The following is a 25,490-nucleotide window of genomic DNA, read 5'->3' as shown; positions in this document are numbered from 1 at the left end:
CCAGTTACAGTTGAAGTCAGAAATTTATACACACCTTAGCGAAATACATTTAAACTCAGTTTTTCACAATTCCTGACATTTAATCCTAGAAAACATTCCCTGTCTTAGGTCAGTTAGGATCACAAGTTTATTTTAAGAATGTGAAATGTCAGAATAATAGTAGAGAAAATTATTTATTTCAGCTTTTATTTCTTTCATCACATTCCCAGTGGGTTACAAGTTTACATACACTTGTTAGTATTTGGTAGCATTGCTTTTAAATTGTTTAACTTGGGTCAAACGTTTTGGGTAGCCTTCCACAAGCTTCTCACAGTAAGTTGCTGGAATTTTGTTCCTTTCCTCCAGACAGAACTGGTGTAACTGAGTCAGGATTGTAGGCCTCCTTGCTCGCACATGCTTTTTCAGTTCTGCTCACAAATTTTCTATCAGATTGAGATCAGGGCTTTGTGATGGCCACTCCAATACCTTGACTTAGTTGTCCTTAAGCAATTTTGCCACAATTTTGGAGGTATGCTTGGGGTCATTGTTCATTTGGAAGAGCCATTTGCGACCAAGCTTTAACTTCCTGGCTGATGTCTTGAGATGTTACTTCAATATATCCACATAAATTTCCTTCCTCATGATGCCATCTATTTTGTGAAATGCACCAGTCCTTCCTGCAGCAAAGCATCCCCACAACATGATGCTGCCACCCCCATGCTTCACGGTTGGGATGGCCTTCTTTGGCGTGCAAGCCTCACCCTTTTTCCTCCAAACATAACGATGGTCATTAAGACCAAACAGTTCAATTTTTGTTTCATCAGACCTGAGGACATTTCTCCAAAAAGTAAGATCTTTGTCCCCATGTGCACTTGCAAACTGTAGTCTGGCTTTTTTATGGCGGTTTTGGAGCAGTGGCTTCTCCCTTGTTGAGCAGCCTTTCAGGTTATGTCAATATAGGACTCGTTTTACTGTGGATACAGATACTTGTCTTTGCCATTTGTGTATTTCTTCATTTTTGAAATATATCTATCCTGTACCTTGCTCATTTCCCCCAGAAATTCACGTCATTGCTGCTCTGTTGTCATCCCTGCCAGCAGCTCCTTCCAATTTACTTTGGCCAACTCCTCTCTCATACCACTGTAATTTCCCTTACTCCACTGAAATACTGCCACGTCAGACTTTACTTTCTCCCTATCAATCAAATTGTGGTCACTACCTCTTAAGGGTTCTTTTATCTTAAGCTCTCTAATCACCTCTGGTTCATTACATAACACCCAATCCAGTATAGCTCATCCCCTAGTAGGCTCAAAGACAAACTGTTCTAAAAATCCATCTCATTTAACAAACTGACCCTCTTGAGATGCATTACCAACCTGATTTTCTCAATCAATCTGCATGTTGAAATCTCCCAAGATTATCGTAACATTGCCCTTTTAAGACACTTCTTCTATTTCTCATTGTAATCTGTGATCCACATCTCAGCTACTGTTCGGAGGCCTGTATATAACTGCCACCAGGGTCGTTTTACCCATTCTTAACTCAATCCATAAGGATTTAACATCTTCCGATCCTATGTCATATCTTTTTACTGATTTGATGCCTTTTTTTTTTACCAGAACAGTCACGCCACTCCCTCTACCTACCTCCCTATCCCTCTGATACGGGTATTCTTGGATACCTCCACTGCTAAATATTTTGCCAGCCACAGCTGTTATACAGTGTACAGAAAACTACAGGCAAGCTTAGCGGAGTCAATATGTCAGGAAAAGTGATAATTTTTCTTGAATTCAGAGTGCAAGTGATTCATTGCCAATCTACTTAAGTCTAATTTGACATTGTTTGGCCTAAACCAGTTGATCTCAGGTTCTAAAGAAAGAAAACAAACAAGGTTGAATTTAAAGCTTTATTATGTCCTTGCAGGCTGCAGAACATCTTTATTACAGCAAATCAAAAACAGGTAAAGGAATGATTAATTTTTAAACAATGGTATTCCTGAGATTAATAAGCATCTACAAGTGGAACAATTTCTTAATTAAAGGTACAGTGCAGCATACAGGAATTTATGGATTGTAGCTAAATTGTAAAATGTGTTTATTTGTGAACAAGGGTTTCCATGTGAATTTAAATACAGTATACAGTGCAATTCATTAAAGAGATGAGAGTCTCTTTAGGAAGTTCAGTTTAAGGTAAGTACTTTGTTCTTCCCTTTTAATACTGTAGGACACACAGACGTTTTCAATGAATGCCAAACCTGATAGAAGGAAGGTTTGATTTGTTGATGGTATTTGCCCAACACAAAAAAAGTTTTGGTCAGACTTAACCAGCTCCCAATTAAAATGGATTTATTGTTAAAACTGTGACTGATTGATACTGAACAGGCAATTTTATTCCAATGCCCTAGAGATGACTATTGTTGAAAATGAATGTGTATTTAAGGTGCAATTAGGAATGTACAAGGTTGAAGTACGTTAGTGGGGTAAATTATAGAAAGTATTAATGCCACAGAGACATGCAAAATGAAAACAGGTCTTTCAGCCCACTGAATATATTACTGTATACGTGGTCCTTTACCTGAACTTGGTCTATTTTACATGCCACAGAAAAAATTACAAGTTCACCTGTAAAAAATCCCTCAAAAAGAAGAGCAGAGAATCAGGCCTCTCTTCCCTAAAGAGCAATTATGGAACATTAAAGTGATTCTCCTTGCAGGAGGAAAGGCTCACACAGGAATGTATGCCAGACAATGCCCATGCTAATCTAATGGTTTACAACCTTGCACAACTGTAATCCTGCGGCCGCTTTCTTAGCCTGTTTTGTGTTGGGCAAACACTATTCGCAGAAACCAGCTTCACTGTTCAAGTTTTAGTTATTGGACATTTCCTCAGATCTTAATTTGTGAGAAGCAATATCCATAATACCTGTTGATGTTTTCAACAATTGTTTTAAGTATTCATAACTTCCCACTTTGGATAAAGTACATATACTGTAAATAACACTTTTTCCACCATTCAAGTGGCTTAATGTAGAAGCGGTCTCACGATCCAATGCAAAGTCTTCAACAGAAAAAGATTACAGATCCACAATGCACGACTCAATACAATTACGTCGTTGTTCTATACATACACAGGTGACCACTGAAATTAGTTTCCATATGTCAAAGACTTCTGCATTGCAATATGGCTAATGCTTATGTCACAAGAGAAGATAGCCCTCAATTGGATAATGCGTATGGGTTCCAGTGCTCCAAAACTGCCCCAAAGTAAAGGTAATAGTGCACAGAAAGAAGCCAAAACTTGCCAAAAATTGTTGTCTCCCTAGAGCAGGGGTTCCCAGCCTGGGATCCATGGACTCCTTGCTTAAAGCTGTTGGTCCGTGGCATGAAAATAAGGTTGGGAACCCCTGCCATAGAGCTATCTCACTTTCACAGCCACATTCCCAAAATTATAGACTACCATTTACAACCTATGACCTTATGAAGCTCTTTACAAACAAGGTAGTTCTTCCAAAATGAAGGGAGTTGTAATGTATAAGATCATACAATGCAGTACTCACACATAGCAAGGTGTCACAAACCAAATGTCTGTCCTGAAAATTATACACAGTCACCAGCACAGAGCAAGTTAGAGTGCCTATAAAAAGTATTCACACCCCCCCTCACTGGGAAGTTTTCATGTTTTATAACTTTGAATATCAGTGGATTTAATTTGACTTGTTTGACACTGATCAACAAAAAGACTTTTGTATCAAAATGAAAACAACTTTTTACAAATTGGTCTAAATTTACTACAAGTATTAAACACAAAATAATTAATTGCATGATAACTCACTCCTTTCAAGTCAGTATTCAATAGATGCACCTTCAGCAGCAATTACAGCCTTGAGTCTGTGTGGATAGGTCTCTATCAGCTTTGCACATCTGGACACTGCAATTTTCCCCCATTCTACTTTACAAAACTACTCAGGCTCTGTCAGATTGTATGGGGATTGTGAGTGAACAGCCCTTTTCAAGTCCAGCCACAAATTCTCAATTGGATTGAGGTCTGGGCTCTGACTTGGCCACTCCAGGACATGAACTTTGTTGTTTTTAAGCTATTCATGTGTAACTTTGGCTTTATACTTGGGGTCATTGACTTGCTGGAAAATTAATTTTCTCCCAAGTCGCAGTTCTCTTGTAGACTGCATCAGGTTTTCCCTGTATTTTGCTGCATTCATTTTACCCTCTGTCTTCCCAAGCCTGACGGGGTCTGCTCCAGTGAAGCATCCCCACAGCATGATGCAGCCACCACCATGCTTCACGGTAGGGATGGTGTGTTTTTGATGATGTGCAGTGTTTAGTCTGATGGCCAAAGAGTTCAATTTTGGTTTCATCAGACCATAGAACCTTTTTTCCAGCTGACTTCAGTCTCCCACATGCTTCTGGCAAACTCTAGATGATATTTCATGTGAGTTTTTTTTCCCCAACAGTGGCTTTCTCTTTGCCACTCTCCCGTAAAGCTGTGACTTGTGAAGCACCCGGGCAACAGTTGTTGTATGTGCAGTCTCTCCCATCTCAGCCACTGAAGCTCGCATCTCCTCCAGAGTCGTCATAGGCCTCTTGGTGGCCTCCCTCACTAGTCCCCTTCTTGCACGGGCACTCAGTTTTTGAGGACAGCCTGCTCTAGGCAGATTTACAGCTGTGGCATATTCTTTCTATTTCTTGCTGATTGACTTAACTGTACTCCAAGAGATATTCAGTGACTTGGAAATTTTCTTGAATCTATCTCCTGACTTATGCTTTCAATAACATTTTCACAGAGTTGCTTAGAGTGTTCTTTTGTCTTCATGGTGTAGTTTTTGCCAGGATACTGACTCACCAGCAGTTGGACCTTATATATACAGGTGTATTTTACAATCAATTGAAACACCTTGACTGCACACAGGTTTATATATAGCTAGTACACCTTAACCAATTATGTGACTCCTAAAACCCACTGGCTGCACCAGTGATAATTTGGTGTGTCATATTAAAGGGGCTGAATACTTCTATAATCAATTATTTTGTGTTTTATTTTTGTAATTAATTTAGATAATTTTGTAGAGATCCATTTTCACTTTGACACGAAAGAGTCTTTTTCTGTTGGTCAGTGTCAAAAAAAAAGCCAAATTAAATCCACTGTGATTCAATGTTGTGAAACAATAAAACATGAAAACCCCTGGGGAGGGGGATGAATACTTTTTACAGGCATTGTATAAACTAATAGTTTGATATGTTCTTCATTTGCAATTTATTCCAGTGAATTTTATTACGTACACCTAAACACCTGCTTGTTAACGCAAATATCTAATCAGCCAATCACGTGGCAGCAATTCAATCCATGAAAGCTTCGAGGCATGGTCAGGACATTCAGTTGTTGTTCAGATCAAACATCAGAATAGGGAAGAAATGTGATCCAAGTGACTTTGACCATGGAATGATTGTTGGTGCCAGATAGGGTGGTTTGAGTATCTCAGAAACTGATCTGTTAGGACAGCTGTCTGTAGAGTTTACAAAGATTGGTGTGATAAACAACATCCAGTGAGCAGTGAATCTGTGGGTGAAAGCATCTTGTTAATGAGAGAGGTCAGAGGTGAATGGCCAGACGGGTTGAAGCTGACAGGAAGTCAACAAGACCTCAAATAACCACATTACAACAGTGCCGAATTTACAACACTTCAAACCTTGAAGTGGATGGGCTACAGCAGCAGAAGACCATGAATATACACCCAATGGCCACTTTATTAGGCACAGGAGACAGCTAATAAAGTTGTCACTGAGGGTACAATATTCTAATATGAATATACAGTATATTTAACATTACTGACCAGGGATGAAGTAGATGGAATCTGCTCCCTTAGGAATGGTGTGAGAAAGACGTGCTGCAAGCATGGCAGTTCAAGGCAATCATTGCCCAAACGTCGAAGTGTGGTGTTTAAAAACATTAAGTCACTTGATTAAATCAACAGGAAACATTCACCCTGGCAGCAAACCCATGTGTTACATGTCAAGGGACTCTGGGTAACAAAGTGTTAGGTCAAAATCCATAAGATAACTAAAGGGCTCTTAGTAGACCAGCTATTTTTTTGTTCACTAAGCAGTTCTTCAAGGCCTGTCCATGTCTCATGTATCTTTCATTGCTGTTGGTTGAACAATACGAGTACAATGGTCTTGGACTCCGCTAATGTTTTCCTTTCAGCTAGAGTTGTACTTTGATGAGACCTTTCTGCAGTAGTATAATGAAAGATTATAAGTACAGAAGCTAACGTATTGTCGCAGACATACATTTAGGTGGATAACAGGAAACAAGTAGCAAACATAAATAATACTTTTGCACCAGAGGGCCTCAGTTTTTGGAGTGAAGGTGCTGAATATAGGGCTGCTAAACGGTTTGATCACAAAGTGGAGAAGTGAACTAAGTTTGACAGATTCAGTGGATGAACAAACTTCAGATCACTGAAATATAATGGGGAAAATCGTGAAATTGGAATTGAAGAATAACTAGAAGCAGACTACCTAAATGGAAAGAGACTCCACAAAACAAAACTTTGGTTCAAAATGTAGTTGAGTGTGGGACGGAGTTTGATTCCATGCTTCTATTGAAGATATGCTTTTTGACATTACTCTAAATAAGGCCAGCACTGGTTTTGACAATATGCACCTTTGCCCTGGACTCTAGATTCAGTTTCTTACCATCTCCAATATTATCATAAACACCTCAACAAATTTCTTCCTTATACAAATTCCTTATTTAAATGACCAGACTGACTCCTTTTGTCCTGTTTAATTGTGACCAGAAAATATAACTAGAATGGATAAAAACCTGTGTCCCTGTCACAATTTCTATATTTCTATCTCTACGTGCAAAGTCACATTTGGCAAAAGTTCAGAGAGGTGAAGATTTGATTATCCCACATCTGAAATGTCCATAACATGATCACAGATATTTCTGATCTTTAAAAGCCTGGAAATTGTGCATTAAACAAAACTAAACAGTGGCTTTAATTGAAACACACGAGCTCAGAAATGGCCAATATAAGACTCGGAAGGCTCAAGTAGGAAGCAGATTTCCTTCCCTCCCATATTAGATGACGTGTAGAACAGATGCCAAAGATACCCAGTGAACTCTAAACCAGGGACCACATTTTAAAATAGGATGTGAAATTAGCTGAGCGAGAGTGTGAGTGAAGACTGAGACCAAACCTCAACAAACCCAGTCTGAGTGAAACCAGCCTGAAAGTTATAATGGTCATGGTTGTGATTCAAAGTGAAATTTTGTTAGCTTCCACCAATTACATTTTGGATCAGATATTTCAGATTTAGCCATTGTGAGTATCTTAAGTTATTTACTGGCCACTGGAGATTAAATGCTGGGTGGATAGACCGTAATTGTGAAAAATTATACATCGGAGAAAGTAAGATCGAGAGATCTTTATCCAAATTGCTTTTGGTCCTTAAATGTGTTTTACCCAGGATGGATTGGGCTATTAAAGTAGTTTTCATCCAATTAGAACATCACCAGAGAAGACCCCTTGAACTGCAAAAACAAACATCTTGTAAAAATTTCTTCCTGTCATCTCCAAAGATGGGATAAATGTTGTGACTCATTCATCCTGATAATTATTTCACAATAGAAAATCACGTTTCAGTTGGAAGGCTGGCTGCTGGTGTTCTGCAGAGATCAGTTTTGGGACCACTTCTTTTCACGTAATATGTCAATGATACAGATGGCTTTGTGGCCAGGTTTGTGGACGATGCATAGACAGATGGAAGGGCAGTACTACTGTTGAGGAAACAGGGTGTCTGCAGTAGAATTTAGGCAGATTAGGAGAATGGGCAAATAAGTGGTAGATAGAATATAGTGTAGGGAAGTGTATGGCCATGCACTTTGGTAGAAACAATAAAGGTCGTTTTCTAAATGTGAAGAAAGTTCAGAAATCAGAGGGACCTGGCAATTCCCATACAGGATTCCCTACAGGTTATTTCACTGAAGGAATTGATTAGAGAGCTAAAGGTAATAAGCTCTTAGGAACCAGTGATCACAATATGATAGATTTAGAGAGAATTGAGAAGGAGAAGCTAAAGTCAAATGTATCAATATTACAGTGGAGTAAAGGGAATTAGAAGCATGAGAGAACAGCTGGCCAAAATTGATTGGAAAGCAACACTAGCAGGGATGACGGCAGAGAAGCAATGACTGGAATTTCTGGGAGCAATTCAGAAGGTGCAGGATAGGATATATCCTAAAGGGGAAGAAATATTCTAAAGGCGGGCTGACAAGGAGTCAAAGCCATCATAAAAGCCAAAAAAGGACATATAAAAGAGAAAAAATTAGCGGGAAGCTGGAGGATAGGAAAGCTTTTAAAAACCAACAGAAGGAAGTGTATCAGGAAGCGTATGGACATGCACGTTGGTAGAAAAAATAACAAACCATTTTCCAAATGGAGAGAAAATTCAAAAATATAAGGATCAAAGGGACTTGGAAGTCTCTGTGCAGGATTCCCTAAAAGTTAATTTGCAGGATGAGTCAGCAGTGAGGAAGGCAAATGCGATGTTAGCAATCATTTCAAGAGGATTAGAATATAAAAGCAAGGATGTAATGTTGAGGCTTTATAAAGCACTGGTGAAGCCTCATTTAGGGTATTGTGAGCAGTTTTGGGCCCCTTATCTAAGAAAGGATGTGCTGACATTGGAGAGGGTCCTAATGAGATTTAGAAAATGATTCCAGGATTGAAAGGCTTGTCATATGAGGAGCATTTGATGGCCATGGGTCTCCACTCACTGGAATTCAGAAGAATGAGTAATGACCTCATTGAAACCTACTGAATGTTGAAAGGCCTTGATAGAATGGATGTGGAGAGGAATTTTCCAATGGTGGGCGTCGAAAACCAGAGGATAGCCTCACAATAGAGGAGCGTCCATTTAGAACGGAGATGAGAAGGAAGTTCTTTAGCTAGGAAGTGGTGGAACCTGTGCAATTCACTGCCCTGGGCAGCTGTGGAGGCAAGTCTTTCTGTACATTTAAGGCAGAGGTTGAAAGATTCTTGATTGTCAGTTCATGAAGGGATACGGGGAGAGGGCAGGAGATTGGTGCCAAGAGGAAAATGGATCAGACATGAGGAAATTGCGGAGCAGATTCAAATGGGCTAAACGGCCTAATTCTGCTCCTATACCTTACAATTTTATGGTCTTAACTTACAGGTGGAGTTAAAAAAGGCAAATGGGATGTAGGCATTCATTTTGAGAGGACTAAATATGAAAGCAAGAATGTAATGCTGAAGCTTCATAAAGCAATAGCCAGACCACGCTTCAGAGAATTGTGAACAGTTTAGGACCCTTATCTAAGAAAAGATACGCTGGTAATGGAGAGGGCCCAGAGGTGGTTCGCAAGTATGATTCTGGGAATGAAAGGGTTAACGTGTCTGATGGCCCTGGGTCTGTACTCACTGGAGTTTAGAAGAATGGGGGGGGCATCTCATTGAAACCTATTACATGTTGAAAGGCCTAGATGGAGTGGACATGGGGAGGATGTTCCCTATAGTGGGGGGGGAGGGGGGGGGGGGGGAGTCTAGGACCAGAGAGCACAGCCTCAGTAGGGATGCCTGGTGAAGTCAAATTTCTTCAGCCAGAGGGTGGTGAATCTGTGGAATTCATTGCTACAGACAGCCGTGGAGGCCAAGTCATCAGGTATATTTAAAGCAAAGGATAATAGGTTCTTGATTAGTCAGGGCATTTAAGGTTATAGGGAGAAGGCCGGAGAATGAGGTTGAGAGGGATGGAACAGACTTGACGGATCAAATGGCCTGATTCTGCTCCTATGTCTAATGGTCTTAACTTCATACATCTAGCCATTCAGTTCTTAATGCTCTCTTCAGGATGTGGTCATCTCTGGCACAGGAGCCATCTATTTCCCACTCCCAGTTCCCTGAGACGATGGCAATTATTCCATTCCTTTGTCACTCTTTCATACAGCCAAGTGGGTTACGAGATAGCTTCAGGCATCTATTGAGTCAACCACCTTGCTCAGTCATTGAACCCACATTCAGGCCTGTCTGACAGAATGCTCTCCAAATAGCCCAAAATCTTTGTGGTTATAAATTCTTGTTGTATATCAACAATTTAAATATTCAAAGTGCCATGGTGGGATCTGAACTCACTTTTGGTGGGGGATGATACGTTCTCAGTTTCAGGAGAGGGAAAGGTCTCAGAGCGTGCTTTCAGGGTTGGCAGGAAGAAGGAGGATTTTTCCACCAGATCTCCAAGCCTTCCACCTACAGAGTGACCCTATCCAACAACAATGGGTCGGGCAAAGCTGACATCCAAATTGAAGAGTCTCAAGATTAGCCAGACAACGTTAAGTACAACTGGGGAAGACGGAAAGTAAATATGCGACCATGAGGTTAGTACAGCAGGAAATGTGCGCAATAAGATCATGCTTCAAATATGATGAAGCACACAACTTTAACCGAACTCCGACATCCATGGTACTGAACAGCTGCCTGGAGTGTACTTGACAATATGAAGTCTGATGTCTAACATGCAGGACTGAGATCAGGCAACTTCATTCAGAGCTGCACTGACTATAGATTGTGCACATCAGATCTGATTCATGTCTTAGATTCAGTGTGGCCTGCGTCACTGGCCCAGCTGCTCTTGCAGGGCCTGAATGGCATTCCTCATTTGGTCCTCTGCTCCTTGCAACATCTTCACCTCAATTGTATGGAATACGTACAGGATTCCGGCTAGCAGCGTCACAGCAAATGCCACCATTCCCAGGATGTAGAAGGAGACCTTAGGGAACGAGTTCTCAGCTGTGGTGGTGACGAGGGGTATAATCGCCATGATACATTCAATTAGCAGCAAGAACAATCCCAGGACTGCCATTCTGCCTGAAGAGTAGCGCATCTTCTCTGCCCCATGAATGCCAATTTTCACTTCTCCCCGAACTTCATTCAGAATGTCCACCAACTGTGGATTTGTCTCTGAAACAAGATCAAAAGTATTTGGGGTCAAAGATACAAAGGAAAGGTGCTTCACAACCCTGCAGACAAAAGAGCTCATAAGAACATGCAGGCTGGGGTGCTTTCTGCAGGGAAGGTGATTAAAAAGCCAAGTTTTAAGAATGTTAAAACAAAGACCCGTGGTTTGCAGCCACCACTGTTGAGGTGGTTATTTAAGGCATTATCTGTTGTTTGAGAAAGGGATTTAAAACAAAATATAGATGTTGGAAATCTGAAAGAAAAACAGAAAACACTGGAAAAATTCAGCAAGCCAGGAAACATCTGAAAGAGTCAACATTTCTGGCCTGTGACCCTTTCACAGAACAAATGTTCTAACTGATCTTGAAACTACAATGTTGCTAAGCCAGTTAGTTGCTAAACTGGTTAAGCCAGCTAAACTAAGCCAGTCATCAAACTTACCTTCTTTATTTGGGTGAGGTTTGTTTCAACATTCCTTGCTAGGTCCAGCCCGATTCACCTCCTCAAGGTGCTTGTGCAGTGTTTCCGAGCCGAATGAGATAAGATGCAAGCTCCTATTGACCACCCACATCAAAATAGAATAGATGGGGTGGAGGCGCTTGATTGGTTATCTAATCTGGTACTGATTGGCAGTTGTCACCCCTCAATTCCTCAGGTTTGCTGCTCCTAAACAGTACCACCTCCCTGCTTCAGCAGTTTGCTTTGGACTTTACAGGCCCTCTCACAGTTGCAGGGTAGATTCATGCAAGTGATCGTCTGCTTGTGGGATCTTGTTACACTTCAGAATATCCTGAGTTCCTCATCTCTTTTAATTACATAAAGTTTCCCTGTTTGATTGGATAATAGCTATCTCACATTCAAGCCCTCTTGTTCTCTTGTCGGTGCGGGCAGCGGAGCGGGAGTAAGGAGTGCTCGTGATCGACAGATGACTGGAGATCGGAGGATCAGCCGTTGTAGGTAGGCCGAGACCCTCGGACCTACCTGGAGAATACCTGAGGAGGAAGGTAAAGCTGCGCAAGCGCGGGTGACGTTAGTGGCGAGCGCGAGCTTTAAAAAGCGGCCCACAGAGTGCTGGGCTTTGGCTCAGCGGGCTTCGGCGCAAGAGGACTTCGGCAAGAAGCCTGCTTTTCATTTATTCTGACTAATCTGGGATCAGGTAATGGGGGAGACGGTTAGAGCAGTAGTGTGCTCCGTATGCAGTATGTGGGAGGTCAGGGTCAACACAGTTGTCCCTGATGACCACACCTGCAATAGGTGCATCCAGCTGCAGCTCCTATCAGACCGAGTTAGGGAATTGGAGCAGGAGCTGGATGAACTACGGATCATTCGGGAGGCAGAGGCTGAGATAGATAAGAGTTATCAGGAGGTAGTCACACCGAAAAGACAGGAGGTAGGCAAATGGGTGACAGTCAAGAGAGGCAGGGGGAGCAGACAGAGAGAGAAGAGCACCCCTGTGGCCGTTCCCATCAAAAATAAGTATACCGTTTTGGATACTGTTGGTGGGGATGACCTACCAGGAACAAGCTGCAGTGGTCCTGTCTCTGGCACTGAGGTTGGACCCGCGACTAGGAAGGGGAGGAGGGAAGAGAAGAGAGCGGTAGTGATAGGGGATTCTATAGTCAGGGGGGCGGATAGGAGATTTTGTGGGGAAGATCGGGAGTCCCGGATGGTATGTTGCTTCCCTAGTGCCGGGGTCCCAGACATCTCAGATCGGGTGCAGGTTATTCTCGAGAGGGAGGGCAAGAATCCAGATGTTGTGGTCCATGTAGGGACCAATGACGTGGGTAGGATGAGTGAGGGGGTCCTGCGTAGGGAGTTCAGGGGGTTAGGTGCGAAGCTGAAGAGCAGGACCTCCAGGGTGACAATCTCAGGATTGCTACCTGTGCCACGTGCGAGTGAGGCAAGGAACAGGAGGATTATAAAGATTAATACGTGGCTGAGAGGATGGTGTAGGAGGGAGGGCTTCAGGTTTGTAGATAATTGGGCCTTGTTCCAGGGAAGGTGGGATCTGTTCCGAAGGGATGGTTTACACCTGAACTGGAGCGGTACTAACATTCTTGCAGGGAAGTTTGCTAGAGCTTCTTGGGGGGGTTTAAACTAAATTTGCAGGGGGCAGGGATCCAGAATGTGAGAGAGGATAGCGAGAGGAAGAATAAAGGACAGGTGGGGACTACACGGTTCCGGAATATTAAGTGTGTAGTAGAGGAAGGTGGGGTGGAACAAGTGATAAGGAGGACTCGTGTACAGAGGGATGGTCTGACGGAACATGGAGTTAAATGTGTTGGAAGAATAAGTAAATGTAGGAAGGACAACAAAATTCTAGGGGCGTATAGCCTGATGGGAGTTCGGGGAGCTGGGTTAAGCACAATAGGCAGCGATTCAAACAGAGAGAGGAGAAATGGGTTAAAAATTCTATATCTGAATGCACAAAGTGTCAGGAATAAGGCGGATGAGCTTGAAGCCCAGGTGCGAATGGGTAACTATGATGTTGTTGGGATAACGGAGACATGGCTGCAGGGAGATCAGACCTGGGAAATGAATGTACAAGGGTATACGTGCTATCGTAGGGACAGAAATGTGGGCAGAGGGGGTGGGGTGGCCCTGTTGGTGAGCAATGAGATTCAGACCTTTGCAAGGGGGGGACATAGGGTCAGGAGAAGTAGAGTCTGTGTGTATAGAACTGAGGAACAGTAAGGGCAAAAGGACCCAAATGGGTGTTGTCTACAGGCCACCAAACAGTAGCATGGATATTGGGTGCAAGTTGAATAGGGGGTTAACTTGGCATGTGGCAAAGGTAATGTCGCAGTAGTTATGGGGGATTTCAACATGCAGGTGAACTGGGAGAATCAGGTTGGTGCTGAACCACAGGATAGGGAGTTTGTAGAGTGCCTACGGGATGCATTCTTGGAACAACTTGTACGAGAGCCGACCAGGGACAAGACTATTCTGGATTTAGTGTTATGTAATGAACAGGATTTGATAAGCGATCTCGCAATAAAGGAGCCATTAGGAGGTAGTGATCACAATATGATAAGCTTTTATCTGCAATTTGAGAAGGATAAGGGCAGCTCGGAGGTGTCAGTGTTGCAGATGAACAGGGGAAACTATGGAACCATGAGGGAGGAGCTGGCCAAAGTTGACTGGACGGATAGCCTAGCAGAAAAGACAGTGGAACAGCAATGGCAGGTATTCTTGGGAATAATGCACAAGGTGCAAAATCAGTTCATCCCCCAGAGAAGGAAGGATTCAAAGGGGGGAAAGGGGCCTCAGTGGTTGACAAAGGAAGTCAGAGACTGCATAGCATTAAAAAAAAGGAAATATGACAGAGCTAAGGTGAGTGGGAGGACAGATGATTGGGAAGTTTTTAAGGAACAACAGAACTTAACTAAAAAGACAATACGGGGAGAAAAAATGAGGTACGAACGCAAGCTAGCCAGGAATATAAAGGAAGATAGCAAAAGCTTTTTTAGGTATGTGAAGAGAAAGAAGATCGTTAAGAACAACGTTGGGCCCTTGAAGAATGAATTGGGTGAAATTGTTATGGGAAACAGAGAAATGGCAGAAGAATTTAATGAGTACTTTAGATCTGTTTTCACTAAGGAAGACACAAGCAATCTCCCAGATGTATGGATGGGCCAAGGACATAGGGTAACAGAGGAAATGAAACAGATTGACATTCGGAAGGAAACGGTGATGAGAAGACTGATGGGACTGAAGGCTGACAAATCTCCAGGTCCAGATGGTCTGCACCCTAGGGTACTAAAGGAGGTGGCCCTGGAAATTGCGGATGCATTGGTAATCATTTTCCAATGTTCCTTAGATTCAGGATCAGTTCCTGAGGATTGGAGAATGGCTAATGTTATCCCACTTTTTAAGAAAGGAGGGAGGAAGAAAACAGAGAACTATCGACCTGTCAGCCTGACATCGGTGGTGGGAAAGATGCTAGAGTCCATTATTAAGGATGAAATAGTGGCATATCTAGATAGCAGTGATAGGATTGGGCCGAGCCAGCATGGACTTACCAAGGGTAAATCATGCTTGACTAATCTGTTGGAGTTTTTCGAGGATGTAACCAGGAAGTTAGACGAGGGAGATCCAGTGGATGTAGTGTACCTCGATTTTCAGAAGGCATTTGATAAGGTCCCACACAGAAGATTGGTGGGTAAAATCAAAGCTCAGGGCATCGGGGGGAAGGCATTGACATGGATAGAAAACTGGTTGGCAGATAGAAAGCAAAGGGTAGCGGTGAATGGGTGTTTCTCGGAATGGCAGATGGTGACTAGTGGGGTGCCACAGGGCTCGGTATTGGGACCACAGCTGTTTACGATTACGATTTAGATGAAGGCATTGAGAATAGCATCAGCAAATTTGCTGATGATACTAAGCTGGGTGGCAGTGTGGCATGTGATGAGAATGTTAGGAGAATCCAGGGTGACTTGGATAGGCTGGGTGAGTGGGCAGATACTTGGCAGATGGCGTTTAACGTGAGTAAGTGTGAGGTTATCCACTTTGGGAGTAAGAACAGGAAGGCAGATTATTATCTGAACGGTATAGAGTTGGGTAAGGGAGTAATACAAAGAGATCTCGGAGTCCTTGTTCATCAGTCACTGAAGGTGAATGAGCAAGTGCAGCAGGCAGTGAAGAAGGATAATGGAATGTTGGCCTTTATTACAAAGAGAATTGAGTACAAGAACAAGGAAATCCTCTTGCATTTGTACAGAGCCCTGGTGAGACCACGCCTGGAGTACTGTGTACAGTTTTGGTCTCCAGGGTTAAGGAAGGACATCCTGGCTGTAGAGGAAGTGCAGCGTAGATTCACGAGGTTAATTCCTGGGATGTCTGGACTGTCTTACGCAGAGAGGTTAGAGAGACTGGGCTTGTACACGCTGGAATTAAGGAGATTGAGAGGGGATCTGATTGAAACATATAAGATTATTAAGGGATTGGACAAGATAGAGGCAGGAAATATGTTCCAGATGCTGGGAGAGTCCAGTACCTGAGGGCATGGTTTGAGAATAAGGGGTAGGTCATTTAGGACAGAGTTAAGGAAAAACTTCTTCTCCCAGAGAGTTGTGGGGGTCTGGAATGCACTGCCTCGGAAGGTAGTGGAGGCCAATTCTCTGGATGCTTTCAAGAAGGAGCTAGATAGGTATCTTATGGATAGGGGAATCAAGGGATATGGGGACAAGGCAGGAACCGGGTATTGATAGGAATTGATCAGCCATGATCTCAAAATGGCGGTGCAGGCTCGAAGGGCCGAATGGTCTACTTCTGCACCTATTGTCTATTGTCTAACGAGGCTGCCAACCTGTTTTACGCCATGACACTTCATCTTTTATCCACGGGATCCATAGAGAATCTAGACTCTCCCTTGACGGCAGCGTTTCCTCTTCCGACCAAGTCCCTACCTCCTGACTCCCACCAAGTCGCAGCTCAGTTAGATCAGTTTAATCTATTGTCATATACACCGGGGGGCAATGAAACTCCTCATTTGCATGATGCTCGCAGAGTACACCTTAAAGATGGCCATAATAAATACAAGTACAATGACAAACGTACAACAGTCCCAGAGTAAAGAGCATAGCGTCTCCGTACAGCTCTGTTAAAACGTAGAACAGAAAGGAGCAATATGAAATGAATGCTTTGCCCCACTGTAGCGAGAAGTTACTTACTCTCTTCATGCTCCAGCCTGGTTACAGCATCCCCGTCTTTCTGGACACTCAGTGTGGCGCACACAGCTTCATGGTCCGAATATGGAATGTTCTTCCCAGGAGCCGTGCCGCTCGTGGTCATCAGGTGCTCACACTTCACAGGGAATCCCTTTGACCCCTAGGATACGCCAAAGACATGCTGTGAAATTATTCTACACCTTTGATTTCTGAACTGGTTCCTCCAGCACGAATCATTTCCCCCATCCCAATTTCACTTTCAAAGTTCTGTGGGATCAAATTCCTCACCTTATAGAGGATGTAGTCAATGCGAATGCCCGAAGGGAACGAGAACGAGTCACCAACTGAGGCAAAGCAGTTCTGAGTCTGTAGGGTGCATCCTCCCTCAGAGCCCTGTGGGAAACACAGCACACTCCTCACCATGCAGGTAACACCACATCAGCACCGCTCTCCCAAGAGAGCCTTCATGCCGTACTCGTGCACAGTGGAGCTAGAAAGCTTGTGAATCTTGTAGAATTTTCTCTGTTTCTGCATAAATATGACCTAAAATGTAATCAGATCTTCATGCAAGTCCTATCCTAAAACTAGATAAAGAGAACCCAATTAAATAAATAACATTAAAAAAAAACAGTTTGGTTAATAAGCTATGCATAGGTGGGTGTAGAGAATCGGCCTGTTAGAGAGAATAGAAGGAGATGGAATTGTTCTCTGAACTAGTATGAGAGAATGGGCTAAATGGCCCTACCCACCATTCCTCACAGCTGATCTCACTTTCTCCTTTGCACCACATTCCAGTCAAATTGCTCCCAATTACAGTCGTCGTGCTGTTGAATAAAACAGAGTGACGCCTCTTGCGGCCAAATGTCTGACTAAAGCCCATTAACTTCAAAATACTGGAAAACAGCTCGATGATGCAGGATCAGAGGGAGCTGCGTGGAAAATTAAAGATGGGTATAACTGCAAATGTTAAATTGCAACAAATAAATAGAAATCTATTATTTCTTGAGCAGTTTGAATGAGGCACGACTGCAAGTGCATGGAGGTCAGTCAGTGAGAACGGCAAGAAGAGTTTAAAAAGACGACAGATTTATACAGCGGGTGTCGGAGTAGAGGGAGACAGAGTAGGAAGGCTTCTCTGATAAAGGGCTGAGGCGAGGTAGGTTATCTGTTTAGAAGTATGTGTGTGAGGCCGGTTTTCTGTGCTCAGAGTCAGATGTGGGAGGTCCTAGAAACTCCCAGCCTCCCGGATGGCCACATCTGTACCAGGTGCGTTGAGCTGCAGCTCAATGACCTTCTTCTGGTCAGGGAGAGTGAGGAGGTGATAGAGAGGAGCTATAGACAGGTAGTCACTCTGGGGCCTGGGGAGGCAGATAAGTGGGTAATAGTCAGGAGAGGGAAGGGCAAGAGGCAGATGCTAGAGAGTACCCCAGTGACGGTCCCCCTTAACAATAAGTACTCCTGTTTGAGTACTGTTGGGGGGGGACGGTCTACCTGGGGGAAGCAACAGTGGCCGTGCCTCTGGCACAGAGTCTGGCCCTGTGGCTCAGAAGGGTAGGGAAAGGAAGAGGATGGCAGCAGTGATAGGGAACTCTATAGTTAGGGGGTCAGACAGGTGATTCTGTGCATGCAGGAAAGAAACGTGAATAGTAGTTTGCCTCCCAGGACACCAAGGTCCAGGATGTTTCTGATCGCATCCACGATATCTTGAAGTGGGAAGGAGAACAGCCAGAAGTCGTCCAACATATTGGAACCAATGACATAGGCAGGAGGTCCTGAAATCAGACTACAGGGAGTTAGGAAGCAAGTTGAGAAGCAGGACCTCAAAGGCAGTAATCTTGGACCATGCGACAGTGAGAATAGGAATAGAATGAGGTGGAGGATAAATGCGTGGCTGAGGGATTGGAGCAGGGGGCAGGGATTTAGATTTCTGGATCATTGAGACCTCTTTTGGAGCAGGAGTGACCTGTACAAAAAGGATGGGTTGCACTTGAATCCCAGGGGGACCAATATCCTGGCGGGGAGGTTTGCTAAGGCTACTGTGCAGAGTTTAAACTAGAATTGCTGGGGGGTGGGAACTGAACTGAAGTGACGGAGGAAGAGGCAGTTGGCTCACAAATAGAGAAAGCCTCTCCAAGCTAAGCTAGGATAGGCAGGTGATAGAGAAGGGACGCACTCAGTCCGATGGTTTGAGATGTGTCTATTTTAATGCAAGGAGTATTATGAACAAAGCAGATGAGCTCAGAGCGTGGATCAGCACTTGGAGCTATGGTGTTGTGGCCATTACAGAGACTCGAATGATACAGGGACAGGAATGGCTACTTCAAGTGCCGGGTTTTAGATGTTTCAGAAAGGACAGGGAGGGAGGCAAAAGAGGTGGGGGTGTGGCACTGTTGATCAGAGATAGTGTCACGGCAGCAGAAAAGGAGGAAATCATGGAGGAATTGTCTACGGAGTTGTAGATGTAGTGTATATGGATTTCAGCAAGGCATTTGACAAGGTACCCCACGCAAGGCTTATTGAGAAAGTAAGGAGGTATGGAATCCAAGGGGACATTGCTTTGTGGATCCAGAACTGGCTTGCCCACAGAAAGCTAAGAGTGGTTGTAGATGGGTCATATTCTGCATGGAGATCGGTGACCAGTGGTGTGTCTCAGGGATCTGATCTGGGACTCCTACTCTTCGTGATTTTTATAAATGACCTGGATGAGGAAGTGGAGGGATGGGTTAGTAAATTTGCTGATGACACAAAGGTTGGGGTGTTGTGGATAGTGTGGAGGGCTGTCAGAGGTTACAACGGGACATTGATAGGATGCAAAACTGGGCTGAGAAGTAACAGATGGAGTTCAACCCAGATAAGTGTGAGGTGGTTCATTTTGGTAGGTCAAATATGATGGCAGAATATAGTATTAATGGTAAAACTCTTGGCAGTGTGGAACATCAGAGGGATCTTGGGGTCGGAGTCCATAGGACACTTAAAGCTGCCACGCAGGTTGACTCTGTAGTTAAGAAGGCATACGGTGCATTAGCCTTCATCAATCGTACAATTGAGTTTAGGAGTTGAGAGGTAATGTTGCAGCTATATAGAACCCTGGTCAGACCCCACTTGGGAGTACTGTGCTCAATTCTGGTCACCCCACTACAAGAAAAACATGGAAACCATAGAAGTGATGCAGAGGAGACTTACAAGGATGTTGCCTGGATTGGGGAGCATACTTTATTCAGATTCAGATTATTGTCCTTTAGAAACCACAAATGCAATGCAGTTAAAAAGTGAGACAACGTTCCTCCAGAATGATATCACAAAAGCACACGACAAAGCAGACTACACCAGAAAATCCACATAACGTTTGGCAATCCCCGATCCAGAGTCCGGAGAGGCTGCTGCGTATTAATATCTTAGCGCGTTCCCCAGAAAGGAGCTCCAAATCCACCAGACAAAACAAGACCAAAAACTAAAGCTACAAGACCTGTACAAAACCACATAGTTACAACATATAGTTACAACAGTGCAAACAATAGCATAATTGATAAAAAAACAGACCATGGGCACAATAAAAATAGTCCAAAGATGTTAAAAGACTATAAGTTCAAAAGAAACCACCACACAGTTTCCACAAGTCCCCAGGGTCCCGACAGACTCGCCATCCCACGCCGGCGGCAGAAGGGAATACCCCCGCTATGGACCTCCATGGTGCCGCCCGACTCAGCCTCGCAGACGCAGCACACAATGAAAGCTCCGTCGAGCCCAGCCTCGCAGACGCAGCACACAGTGAAAGCAACCTGACCGCAGCGGACTCCAAGTCCGTCGAACCTCCAAGCCTCCGACCATCCCCTCCGGCACAGCTTCTCTGAGCAATGCGACCCCAAGGACTGGGGGCCTGTTCTTCCCAGCAGAGACCCGGACCTCACAGCAGCAACAAAGAAGGTCTTGCTGGATGTTCCTTCGTGCTCCCACGTCCATTTTTCATCCAATTATGATTGTGCATGGCACTCCGCTTCACAAATAACAGATAATCAGCTCCGGAGTGGCCGCTGCAAGCTTTGTCGTGCTGCCATTTTGGAGTTATTCTTATGAGAATAGGTTGAGTGAACTCAGCCTTTTCTCCTTGGAGTAAGGGAGGATGAAAGGTAACCTGATAGAGGTGTACAAGATAATGAGAGGCATTGATTGTGTGGACAGTCAGAGGCTTTTTCCCCAGGGCTGAAATGGCTGCCACAAGAGGGCATAGTTTTAAGGTGCTTGGGAGTGGGTACAGAAGAGATGTGAGGGGTAAGCTTTTTACTCAGAGAGTAGCGAGTGTGTGGAATGGGCTGCCGGCAATGGTGGTGGAGGCGGATACGATAGGGCCTTTTAAGAGACTCCTGGATAGGTACAAGGAGCTTAGAAAAATAGAGGGCTATGGGTAAGCCTAGGTAGTTCTAAGGTAAGGACATGTTTGGCACAGCTCTGTGGGCCGAAGGGCGTGCTTTGTGCTGTAGGTTTTCTACGTTTCTATGCTTCTAATTCTCATGGGTTAATGAACCCTGGGAGGTGGGGTGGAGATACGTCTCTACTGAAGGAGGTGTAAGGCGCTCCTTCCCTCTGCTAGACTGCAGGTCACCCTTGGCCAAGGTGTAGCACCTGCTTAGCCCCCCTGATCAGGGTCACGTGAAGCCACGGGATCAGGTGGTGGATGGTCGTATGAGCAGCTGGTGCAGATCACAAGTCCTGGTTATCCGACCACTGATACCAGGCAGATAGTCTCTGAAGAGAATTGATAATGGCTGGGGTCACCCGTCTTGTAAAGACACTGCCCAGAAGAAGGTAATGGCACTCTCTGTATAGCTCCTACGTCCTTCCTACAATGAGGTGACCAGAGCTGAACACAAGACTCCAAGTGTGGTCTAACCAGTTTACAGCGTTGCAATAATATCTTGTGGATCTTGAACATAAACATATCAGGGGTAAAACAGTGCTAAATGAAAATACCACACCCAAGTTTACAAATCCGTCTGGTTCCTCATACCAGGTAGTCACTGAGCTAGACCCAAGGAGGCTGAAGGAATTCTTTACAAGGTAGAGTGGAGTCTACCAGCAACACCAGTGCTCCCAGTAGCCAAGACAAATGGGTCTGTCAGGATCTGTGGTGATTTTAAGGTCACCATTAACCCAGTACTGAACGTAGATCAATACCCTCTGCCCAGGATAGAGGGTATCTTTGCAAACATTTCTGGAGGAAAACACTTCAGCAAAGTGGATTTATCTGAGGCCTACCTACAGATGGAAATGGAAGAAGAGTCCAAAGTGTTTCTCACCATAAACACTCATAAAGGTTTGTCTAGAGACTACAGAATGCGCTGCGAGCAATGTCAGCAGAACACACGACACTAACACTGAATCAGATGCTTGCCAACTTCCAACCTGCACACCCCACAACCAAGTCACCAGCAATGCCGTTCCTGGGTCATCCCTTGTGCTCACATTTGGATCTCCTCAAATTAAAAGCTCATGTGTACAAAGTTGCAAAGAGTATTGGGAGACTGGAGGAATGGGAAAACTTTAAAAAGCAACAGAGAACAACTAAACAGGAAATAAGGAAAGGGAAGATAGAGTATTAAAAGAAATTGGCACAAAATATAAAAACAGATAGCAAAAGTTTTTATAAATATATAAAGCGGAAGAGGGTGGCTAAAGTCAACGTATGTCCCTTGTAAGACGAGAAGGGGAAATTGATATTGGGTGATAAGGAAATGGCTGAGGCATTGAACAACTATTTTGTGTCGGTCTTCATGGTGGAAGACACGTTTAATATGCCAAAGAATGATGTTATGGATGAAATGGGAGGTGAGGACCTCGATAAGATCACTGTCACTAAAGAGATATTGTTGAGCAAACTAGAGGGCCTGAAGGTAGATAAAGCCCCTGGTCCTGATGGGATGCATCCCAGGGTGTTGAAGGAATTGGCGGAAGTTATAGTAGATGCGTTGGTAATCATATATCAAAACTCTCTAGACCAGGGATGGGCAAACTTTTTGACTTGTGGGCCACAAAGGGTTCTAAAATTTGACAGGGGGGCCGGACCAGGAGCAGATGGACAGAGTGTTTTGGTAATACACCTCATAAGAGAAAATAAAATATCATGGGATATGTAGAAAACATGTGCTTTAATTTCAATTGAAAATGAACAAATGCATTACAACAAAATATCTGTCTTTGAAGTCCCATGGTATTTAGCTATTTATTGAAATGACTTTTAAAACACTGAAAATTAAATGAATAAAATACAGCTTTTTTAAATAGTAACAGTTATTATTTTAAAGCACTGAAAATTCTGTTATCCTTCAAGATATTATCATCATCACTCTCCTCCTGACTGTCTTTATTTCAAAAACGGTAGGAGATGCAGGTCTACTTGTCCTGCTCCTTCTTATTCAATTGTCCCCTGTGCCAAAACTCAACAACGACCAGCACAAGGACAGAACAGTGACAGCGCGCCAGTATGCGGAGCACGTTATTTGATCTGGAGCGCATTTTTTATTTTGAGAACGTACGTGCACCTGCGCACTACTCATGTCCATCACTTAACAGAAATGACATGTAACATGTAAGGCTTATTGAAAAAAATAACGCCAGAATTGCGGGGAAAAAACGTTAACAAGGTTTATTAATATAATTTCATCAAGTTCTGCGGGCCGGATTAAAAAGCTTAACGGGCCACATATGGCCCCCGGGCCGTAGTTTGCCCATGCCTGCTCTAGACTCTGGGCAGGTCCTGGCAGATTGGAAGACAGCAAATGTTACACCACTTTTTAAAAAAGGATGTAGGCAAAAGATGGGCAACTATATAGGTCAATTAGCTTAACATCTATAGTCAGAAAAATGCTTGAAGCTGTCATTAAGGAAGAAATAGCGAAACATTTAGAAAGGAGTGGTTCCATTAGATAGATGCAGCTTCGATTCAGAAAGGGGAGGTTCTGTTTGACAAACTTACTGGAGTTCTTTGAGGACAGAATGAGTGCAGTGGACAGAGGGGAACAGGTCGATGTCGTATATTTGGATTTTCAGAAGGCATTCGATAAGGAGACTTATTAATAAGATACAGATGCATGGAGTCAGAGGAAGTGTATGCATGGATAGTGGATTGGTTAACCAATAGAAGGCAGAGAGTTGGTATAAGTGGGTGTTTCTTTGGTTGGCAGTCAGTGGTGAGTGGGGTGCCGCAGGGGTCGGTTCTGGGCCCGCAGCTGTTTACCATTTACATTGATGATTTGGAAGAGGGGACTGAATGTAGTGTAGCAAAATTTGCTGATGACACTAAACTGAGTGGAAAAGCAAACTGTACAGAGGATGTGGAGAGTCTGTAGAGGGATATAGATAGGTTAAGTGGGTGGGCCAAGGTCTGGCAGATGGAATACAACGTTGGTAAATGTGAGATCATCCACTTTGGAAGGAATAATAGAAGAGCAGATTATTATTTAAATGGTGAAAGATTGCAGCATGCTGTTGTGCAGAGGGACTTGTGAGTGTTCGTTCATGAATCGCAAAAAGTTGGCTTGAAGGTACAACAGGTTATTAAGAAGGCAAACAGAATGTTGGCCTTCATTGCTAGAGGGATTGAATTCAAGAGCAGGGAGGTCACGCTGCAACTATACAGGGTACTGGTGAGTCCGCACATGGAGTACTACGTACAGTTCTGGTCTCTACACTTGAGGAATGATACACTGGCTTTGGAGGCAGTACAGAGGAGGTTCACCAGGTTGATTCCCGAGATGAAGGGGTTAACCTATGAGGAGCGATTAAGTTGCCTGGGACTATACACTCTGGAGTTCAGAAGAATGAGAGGGGATCTTATAGAAACATACAAAATTTTGAAAGGGATAGATAAGATAGAAGTAGGAAAGTTGTTTCCACTGGTAGGTGAGACTAGAACTAGGGGACATTGCCTCAAGATTTAGGGCAGAAGATTTAGGACGGAGATGGGGAGAAACTGTTTTTCTCAGTGAGTGGTGAATCTGTGGAATTCTCTGCCTAGGGAAGCAGTTGAGGCTTCCTCACTAAATATATTTAAGTTACAGTTAGATAGGTTTTTACATAGTAAGAGAATTAAGGGTTATGGGGAAAAGGCAGGTAGATGGAGCTGAGTTTATGGACTTATCTCATTGAATGGCAGGACAGGCTCGATGGGCTGAATGGCCTAATCCTGCTCCTATTTCTTATGTTCTTATTAATCCCAACCTCATAAGGAGTATGCAGCAAATAGCTGAGACAAATTAATGGTTCCTTAAACAGGGATGTTGAATGTTTCACTCCTAGACAAGCAGTCCTGACCAAAGACTAGAGAGATTATTGAAAGTGGGTACTTGGAAAGATTAAGGACAGAACTGGTCCACTCTCCTACACAAGTGGAGATTGTGTCTGATGTCATCTGGAGATGACACATTTTGATCAGTCGGGGAGAACAGAGTCAATTGTTAAAGAGGGATGTCCAGAGCTGTCAGAACTACTTCCTGCAGTCCCAGAGATGACAAATATAACCACCACAGAGGAGATCCCAGAATCTGAGATTGTTTCACAGCCACAATTTATTGTAAATATATTGTTTAAATATTCTTCATTATTTACATACGAGTTATATGCAAAAGTACATGAATGGCATACGTCTTTATGCCACCAAATCATATGTGCGTGCCTCACTAAAAGAAAGAATGAAATCTACAAAATTATCCCCGGTTCTGTGTTTTCTCCCGCCCCCCCCCAATTAGTTCTATGTTTTGGAGTTACAAAGCATAACCTTCTGGACGTAGCCCCCAAGATCTCTATGTTTCTCCAAATTTAGAAATCCTGCCATTATGTACTCTGCCTTTTAAT

General features: G+C 43.6%; 1 protein-coding gene across 4 annotated transcripts in view; it reads right to left on the bottom strand.

Annotated features, from left to right (window-relative positions):
* Positions 1 to 1,871: 1,871 nt before the first annotated feature.
* Positions 1,872 to 25,490, bottom strand: part of LOC140731964 (sphingomyelin phosphodiesterase 2-like) — a 67,592-nt gene continuing 43,973 nt past the window's right edge. For all 4 annotated transcript variants that reach the window (XM_073053990.1, XM_073053991.1, XM_073053993.1 and 1 more), the window contains exons 9-11: positions 16,932 to 17,036; positions 16,647 to 16,803; positions 1,872 to 10,977 (exon numbers count right to left, since the gene is read on the bottom strand). In XM_073053990.1, the coding sequence (XP_072910091.1) occupies positions 10,631 to 10,977; positions 16,647 to 16,803; positions 16,932 to 17,036 (609 nt within the window). In that variant the 3' untranslated portion in view covers positions 1,872 to 10,630. The remainder of the gene's footprint in view (positions 10,978 to 16,646; positions 16,804 to 16,931; positions 17,037 to 25,490) is intronic.

The sequence above is a fragment of the Hemitrygon akajei genome, chromosome 8, assembly GCF_048418815.1.
Source record: "Hemitrygon akajei chromosome 8, sHemAka1.3, whole genome shotgun sequence".
In the NCBI taxonomy this organism is placed as follows: Eukaryota; Metazoa; Chordata; class Chondrichthyes; order Myliobatiformes; family Dasyatidae; genus Hemitrygon; species Hemitrygon akajei.
The sequence above is the reverse complement of the archived record's forward strand: the minus strand, read 5'-3'. Positions and strand labels throughout refer to the sequence as shown.